Raw genomic sequence first — 8659 nt, 5'->3', positions numbered from 1 at the left:
GGGTGGATTGGCCAGACCAATGTGTTGAGTGGGACAGGTCAGAAGTCTCCAAACTGAAACTTCTGGATCCCAGGGCCTCACCATGGCTGGTTTGCAAAGGGCATATGGGTTCTCCCTTCTAAAAGAGGCTGCAGGACCTTGACCTATCTGGAATCCTGCCTCCTGTCTGGCTGAGCACCGGGGACCAGGTGTCACTGTGTCTGAACAGAACCAAATCTGGCCAGTTGGCTCCAGGGAACAAACTCTTTGCAGATAAATGATCGGGACTCTCCCGCTTCATCTCCCCGGCGCCCCCCCTTTCTTTCTTTGTCTCTTAGTGGGGACCCCCAGCCCCGCTCGCCTGTTCCTGCTCTCTCTCCCCCAGGGCCTGCGGAGTGGAAGCGGCCACCGCGTCCCAAGCCGAAGGAGCCCTCCCGCCCAGCGACCGGCCGCCCCCGCCCGACACCTGACCTCCGGCCTCGGGGGTCTCTTCTCCGGCCTCGGGGTGGGGCGCGGGACCCGAGGGGTGCGTTGCTCTACCAAGCTGGAGGAAGTTCAGTCCCGCTCTTTCCTCTTCGCTAAAGTCTCCTTGGCAGCCGCGCTCGCTGTTGGCAAGGGATGCGCCGATCTGGAGCGGAGCAGCGCGAGAGAAAAATTGCAAAGGGAAGCCAGCCCGAGCAGTTGGAGAGAGACTCGTGGCTTTGCCCTTTCCCAATGACGTAGTGTCCTGAGCCCTTCCCCTCCCCTCCCCGCCACCCCCCCCGCCTTTCCCCTTGCATCTTTGGAAGCCACAATTAAGCAGCACCGCTGGGATAAAACGCTCGGGCTGCCAGCGGACTAGGGCATTGCATCGAGAGATGGCCAGGCTGCGGACTTCGTGCCTCCTCCCGGGAGTCCTCGTTCTCCTGCTTTCCAGCCTCCCGGCTTCGTGGCAAGGAGGTAAGAGAAGCACCTCGGGCAGGCTGCGCCGGCTTCAGCTCTGTCCAGCCGCCGCTGAGGTGCTTTCCTCCTGAAAGCCGGGCTCGGCCGTCTGCCCCCTGGCTGCGGAGCCTTCTCGTCGCCTCCGTCCAGCTCCAGCTTTGGGGAGCTCCGAGAAGCCCTGGGCTCTCCTTCCCCGCCCCACTCTAGGCAAAGCTTCTCCACTCCTTTTGTAGAAGGGAAGGGGCGAGGACCCCGCTGCTGCAGGTTACCATTGGCAGGAGAGAGCAGGGTGGGTGTCTTCTGAGCCCCCTTTCCTGGTCTGACTCTGGGGTCTCCAGGGCTTCCAAGAGAGGCGCTGATGTTGCATTTTCAAAAATAAAAAGCCAAGACTTCTGCTGCGTGAACCAGGATGATCTGGAAGGAAGGGCGTAGGTGGGGAGGAAGGTGGGATGTGAAGACACAAATCCAGAGTGCTTTAGGACAACCAATGCTCACGTGGATCCCTAAAAGTGTTTCCAAATGCTGCACTCAACTCCGGATCCTGTAAGCAGGTTCTGAAAGAGAATCAGAGCATCTCTGAAGGTGTGGCAGATTCCTGAAGCAGACACAGAATCTGCAGACCCAGTTGGAGGGTTCATTGTGAACCCCAGCATTTCTTCGGCTCCTTTTATGGTAGAGTGGAATTACAAGGTCTCATTCACTGGTAGGAAGCCTCACCTGCAGGGCTCATGCAAGGCATGTGGGTCCCTCTCAGTATAAATGACAGCCAAAATTCTTTATCACTCTCCATGTAGGAACACAGAAAGATTATCCCATTGCCCCATTTCAGGGACAAAGACAAATGTTGGCTGTACAGGATACAGAGAGTCATCTTGTGCCAACCCAACTCCACCTCTTGGATTTTACATCCCACCATGGGGCCGTTTGGCAAACCATCCGCCCTCTTAATGACATTCCCCTTGTTTAGGAACCTCACTCTCCTGCTGAATATTCTGACTCCTTGTAACTGATCTGCTTCTCTTGGACAAATCAGTTCCATAGATTTAGGATGTAGCTGGTGATGCTGATGATGAAGTAAACCTTGAGATTTTTCTATACGCATGCCCCCCTAAGAGATATTTTTCCTTCTCTCTCCTCTGTGCCCAACCTGTTTTCTTTGGAATTGTCGGCACTCCAGATAGAATATGTAGTGATCTGAAAGTCAAAAGACTTTTTGTATTTTTTTTAACACACACACACACACACACACACACACACAGCTTTACTGTATAGGGAAAATCTGCTGGATGGGTTTGGAACTACCGTAGGTATGATGACAAGCAATTCTCCTAGAAAGTTAGCTATAGACTCCAGTGGGAAGACTTAGCATTTGATATAGCTTGTTCTTTTCAGCTTCATGAAAAAGTTGCCTAGGTAGGCAGTGAATGATGCTTTATGGCACCTACAGCAGAGGCCTGCCTGGATCCCTTTTATAAGCTGTGTTACCCAACTTGAGAGGCACACCCAAGATCTCTTGAATTGCTGCCCTGAAGGATTCTGAGGGCAACACACTGATCCAACATCTCTTCTGCATCTTCACAAAGGGAGTTGTTGGTACACCTAGTAAGCTGCAGTGTGAGGATGACACCTTCTGTTTTTTGAGCAGATCAATTTGTCTCTATAATCCCTTTAGTCTGGTATGAGTTCTTTTAAAAAAAAAAAGTCTGTTGGATCATTCCAGCAATGATCCCTCTAGTATTCGGTTGACTGCTCCTGTGTTCAGCAGTGGCCAATGAAACGCTTTCAGAAAACCTACAAGCAGTGCACAAGGGCTGCATCTCTACTTGTCTGTTCTTAGCACCCAGAAGTACACTGCACCAAGCTGGCAGGTTCCACTTAGGCATCATAGCTCATGCCTGTTGATAATCCTCCCTACCCCACCCATAACTTGGTGTAATTTTTTTTAATGTTGTCTAATCCATGCTGTAGTGTATCCATCCCACTCTCATCCATCCTCATCCTCCATTGCTTTGGAAAGTCTGATCTAAAATTCAGATCCTTTCTTTTTCATCTTGCCAACTCTTTGCATGATAAAAGGGAGACGTGAATGACCCTAAAGCATACCTTTGATAAAGAATTATTTCTCTTCATTGCTTTCAACTTTGGGGGAATAGGCAGTGTCCATCTCGCTGTTGTAACTGAGAGAGCAGGGAAACTGGCTTGTTGGCGTCTTGTACACATTGTAATGGGGTTACTTCGGGAGAATGTCTGGGTGAGTAATATCCTTTCCACCTTGGGCTTTCAAACTATATTGTGGACATAGCTATGTGTATACAACAGGTTTAGGCACAAGAGCTATGAATATTCAAGATCAGTTCAGTATGGCTTATTCTTGGCTAAGCTGCAACAGAAGTAAAAAAAATAAAGAAAAGAAAAGAAATACAGGGTATCACTCTTGCTGGAATACAAGAACATTGGCCAAGAATTTTTTTCAAGAAACATTTATTAGAGGAGACAAGGAAGTCAGAAATCCACAGAAATATGTCCCCCAAGTTCTGTCCAGGTTTGAGAGCATATTCTGAAGAATTATATATGAGTTATTTCCTTCTACAAACTGTATACTATGTAGGAAAAAATGTCCCAAGAGATTGGGGGGGGGGCTGTCTGGGAGTTTTGACATTTTGGAAGGAGAGAATCATAGTAAACGAGAAGATAAAATTTCTCCTGAATTTTACTGGTGTCTACATATATATGACTATGTAGTTTTCTTGGCAATAATATGAATTAGTTTGAAATTGCCTTCTTACCGAAGACTTTTCCACTTTCCTCTCAGCTCAATAACTCTGGTGGTCTCCCATTCAGGTACTAATCAGATCTGACCCTGGCTTTTTCAAGTTCAGCTGGGTAAAGCCACCTGTTGTAAATACTCTTTTGCTGACACCAAAACTGGCTTCAGACAACCAGAACTCACTATCTCAATCCCTCTGCTTAGACTTCTATTCTGCTCTGACTGACCAGAGCAGAGCTGACTTTTTTCTTCTTTGACTGTGCCCAAGTGCCATGAATTCCTAAGAGGCTTGTAAATTCTTTGCTAAGAACTAACACAGGACAGTTTTCGTGCTATTTGTGGATTAATTTAGACTACCCTTGAAAGGGAAAGTTGCAGAGGGAGCTGGGAATTTATACCTAAATTGTATTTTCAGGTTGTAGCAATAACACATAAAGAAACTGGATTTATATGCAAACACACACACACAAACACACTTTTCCTATCCCATCAAAGCATTTTTGCATTTCTGTTAACACTCCACTGTGTTGTAGAGTAGCAATGCAGTCTGGACAGGGATCCCTGATGGTTTGTGTTTGTAAAAAAGAATGTAATAGAAGAACAGTGTGTAAATCTGCAGGTACCCTTGCTTGAAAAATTCCCTTAAAAAGCAAACCCTTGCAAGCCAGGTTTTTTTTGTATGTCCCTGGAAACAACTCCCACTTGGTTAAATTGGACTTACTCCCAAGTAACCATGCAACAGATTGCAGAGAATGGTTGTAGAATAACAGGATGCATACCATATTTGGCAGCCCTTCAAATTTGGGTCTAGTTACCCAGGATTCCAAAGAATACAATTATTACATTATTGTTAAAGTATCTCAAATGTAGGACCTGTAAGAGAAAGAAAAATCTCCCTCAAGAGGAGCAAAATTCTTGCTGGCTCTATGGACACATCAATGCAATTTTGTTGGCGATAGTAGAGAAATGCCTTGGTGTCACTTTCTTCTAGAACAGGTCTTTGCAATCCAACTACCTCTCTGCAAATTTCTGGTGGTCTCATATTCAAAGAGTAGCCAGGTTCAACTGAGGTTAGCTTTTTCAAGATGAGCCAAGTCATCCAGGTGGTAGCATCTGTTGTGACATAAACCATGCACAAAACTTGGAATGCAATAGGTCTGCTTTCAGGCTAACAAGCTACAAAGTAGTTAGGAGTGTTTGTGTGTGTGTGCTAGGGGGAAATTAATAGAGGCAGAAATCAGGAGTTGTTGCTTCATCTCTATCCATTCATGGTTTCTTTGAAGAAATCACTTGATCCCACTTATCCAGGTTGTTTTTTTCTCGTTGGTTTTCTGGAGGCACGTTCAGAAGATGTAGAAAGGTAGATCCAAAAAGGAAGGCTTATGGGGAGAAAGTGACAGAAGGGGAAGGCTTCAGAAGGTGTGTTTTTTTTAATTCTGTTTTTTTTCCTGTGTTGGAACTTGCTTTTTCTGGAAGTCTAGTTTCATCCTCAACACAATATTGTGCTTTAAAGCCTTTTTTTTTTTTTTTGCAAAATGCTGGAATTTCAAATTTTAGGAATGAATGTTGAATATTTGGCCAGATGCTCTGTTAACTTCTCAGTGCTTAATATTGCTGAAATACAAACATCTTGGGAAATCATATGCTGGCAAAGACTTATAAGAATGTAAAAAAAGAATTCAGACTATATCTACTGAGTGACGAATAGGAGAAAGAGAAGGTCAAATAGAAAGACAAGGAGGATAAATAGAAGGAGAAGAAACCCCAGTTTTCTTTGTCCCGGTGTTTGCTTTTATCTCAGCAAAATATTGGCTGGGCTCACATATTCTGTTTAAGTTGTAAGTTTCAATTATTGATTGCAGGAGTGTGCATGGATGGGGGTGGGGGGGTGGGGTGGGGTGGGAGAAAGAAATTAAGAGGGCAGCCAGGACTGCATGATTGAAGCCTCACCCCCCCTTTTTTTTACATGGGGGGGATCTGATTGTTTGCCAAATAAAACACAATGTTCACACATTATCCTACCCCAGGGGTAGGCACCCTCGGCTCTTTTATGACTCATGGACTTCAACTCCCAGAATTCCTGAGTCAGCATAGCTGACTCAGGGATTCTGGGAGTTGAAGTCCATGAGTCATAAAAGAGCCGAGGTTGCCTACCCCTGTCCTACCCGGAAAGACCAGCTGAGCAACCTTTCTGCCACTTGAGGGAGCCCTTCTTTTAAACCTGAATCTCAGCAGCCCAGAGAATTGCTTTCTATTAGTTATTATTAATAATAATTTACAAGTGTGTAGCACGCTAGAAGCTGCACTTATTTTACTGCTTATTTTCTCATTCAAAACTGGAACATTGTACAACTGTAGTACAGTCCTGAAGAATTTGGGGTCAGGGGGAAAAGGGTATGGAGGGTGCATGGAGGTGTTAATTGCACACCCTTACCAGAAACCATAGATCACAGCCTGCAATTCCTCCAACTTCCAAGGCTATGCATCAAGTTAAACCAAAGAAACCATATGATGACTTCAGCTTAAACAACATCTTATGCCAAGCAACCTCACCAAATTTTCTGTTGGGCATTTTTGCTATCTTTTTTTTTAAAAAAATGAATGGGATGGAGAGAACAGTGCAGAGAATGAACAGCGCAAATAGTGACAATCAGACTGAGAAGGAGGAAGCTTAAAAACATGCCCACATGTTTGCTAGATCCCCAATTTACCAGGGAGTCTAAGAAGAGAAATCTTTGTATGGATGCAGTCTATGTTTGAGAGCCAGATTCGGGGGACAATCCCCAGAGAAGAGCAGTGGCCTTTAGATACAATGCGTGTAAAAAAAGAACATGGCTTTAATCACATACTGCCCTATAGAGAGTTTCTGATTCCCGCTCCACTGCAGACCCCCTTGCTGCTTGGGGTTTTTTCGAGGCACATAAGTGGAAAACAGGATGCTGGACAGAGCAGGAGAGAAAAAGAAAAATGTTCCTCAGTCCATGCCAACCTCATAATTTCATAAACCTGGCAACTCCAACAGTTGCTTTCTCGTTGCAACCCAGTCCCTTCCAAAGGGGGCCAGAGACTGAGCAGCTCTTGGAACTAAGCTGGGGCAAATTAGCAAAGATGTTTGGCTTTCTACTTGATCGAGTGTTCTTTTCATTTTCTTTTTGAACTGTGTCCTTGTGAAACCTCTTTGTTAAAATAGGCCTGTGAGATAAGATTACACTTTCTGCTGTGGTTTATTCTTGTTCTTCGTTCTATAAAGTATAAAATGGAGAGACCTGAAAATATAAAGTGGAGAAACCTGAGGCTTGCATGGACGGGGTGGGGGGGGTGGGGGGGGGAAGACAACCCCCCCACCCTTCCTGGATTCTATAGAGATAATGGTATGTAGAAGCTTGGTGTGTTTCAGAGTTGGCAGAGCTATGCTTAAAGCTGCTAAATCACATTGTCCCTTTCTTCAAAGTGAGAAACTAAGTCAGGCGAATAGAGGAATAGGCCAATTGGTTCTCAGGTACTCCATTAATTTCCTCTACTTTTAATCTTTTTTTGTTTGTTTGTTTGTTTGCAAAGATTAGCAATAGTGCTTAAACGTATATACCACTTCATAGTGCTTTACAGCACTCTCTAAGCAGTTTACAGGCTCAGCTTATTGCCCCCAAACAATCTTTTTTTAAAAAATTCCATTTATATCCCGCCCTTCTCCGAAGACTCAGGGCGGCTTACAAGCTTAGCAGTAGCCTTCATTCTATGTATATGCCTGCTTGTTAGGGCTTTCACACACACCCCAAGCGGCATTATTACAAAGCTTAATTGCCCCCAACAATCTGGGTCCTCATTTTACCTACCTCGGAAGGATGGAAGGCTGAGTCAACCTTGAGCCTGGTGGGATGCGAACCTGCACTAATTGCAGGCAGCTGGTGTTACTTAAGGAGGCATTAGCCCACTGCTCCACCAAGGCTCTTATATCTGGGTCTTCATTTTACCAATCTCAGAAGGATGGAAGGCTGAGTCAATCCTGAGCCGCTCAGGATCAAACTCCTGGCTGTGGGCAGAGTTAGCCTATAATACTGCATTTTAACCATTGCTCCACAGCAACTTTAGATTAGAGGCATTTATGCACTAATTGGGTTTACGCATTATTTGGGTGTGTGTTTGAATCCTGCCGTTATTATTTTTACAAATCGCTCAAGGCAGCGAATATATCCAACACAGCTTCCTCCTCCTATTTTCACTACAACAACAGTTTTGCTGAGAAAGCATGATTGGCCCAAAATTAGCTGGTTGACTTCCATGGCTAAAATTTAATTTAATTTAATAACATTTATATACCGCCCTTCTCCCTGAGGACTCAGGGCGGTTCACAGGGCAGAATAAAATACCAAATACAAACATTAAAAAAAAGATTAAACAGTTGCCCTAGTTAAAACAATAGAAGTACAATTCTAAAAACCCCAAGATAAAATTAAGAGACCAACGATAAAACAACCCCACCGATCCCCATCAGGCTAGGCCGGCTTGTACAAACAAAAACGTCTTGAGATCGCGACGAAAGGAGCGAAGATCGGGCGCCATCCGGAGCTCTACCGGTAGCTGATTCCACAGCTCCGGAGCGCCCACAGAGAAGGATCTCCCCCTGGGGGCCACCAATCGACATTCTCTGATCGGTGGCACCCTGAGGAGGCCCTCTCTGTGGGAACGCACAGGGCGCAGGGAGCTTGATGCCGGCAGCAGATGTTCCCTAAGGTACTCCGGCCCCATGCCATGGAGGGCTTTAAACACCGTTACCAGTACCTTGAATCTCACCCGGAAGACAACTGGCAACCAATGCAGCTCACGGAGCAGAGGTGTAACGTGGGAGTATCGGGAGACTCCCAACACAACTCTCGCGGCTGCATTCTGTACCAGTTGGAGCTTCCGGGTGGTCCTCAAGGGCAGCCCCATGTAGAGAGCGTTGCAGTAGTCCAGACGAGAGGACACGAGCGCATGAGTGACCGTGCACAAATC

The 8659-nt window shown here is 45.7% G+C and overlaps 1 protein-coding gene across 1 annotated transcript in view; it reads left to right on the top strand.

Moving 5' to 3' along the window:
* Positions 1–777: 777 nt before the first annotated feature.
* The window catches only part of ELN (elastin), an 86711-nt gene continuing 78829 nt past the window's right edge, over positions 778–8659 (top strand). Inside the window, exon 1 of the mRNA XM_081313768.1 lies at positions 778–918. Within this exon, the coding sequence (XP_081169894.1) occupies positions 837–918 (82 nt within the window). The 5' untranslated portion in view covers positions 778–836. The remainder of the gene's footprint in view (positions 919–8659) is intronic.

Source organism: Vipera berus, assembly GCF_964194415.1.
Source record: "Vipera berus genome assembly, chromosome: 1".
Lineage (NCBI taxonomy): Eukaryota > Metazoa > Chordata > Lepidosauria > Squamata > Viperidae > Vipera > Vipera berus.
The sequence above is the reverse complement of the archived record's forward strand: the minus strand, read 5'-3'. Positions and strand labels throughout refer to the sequence as shown.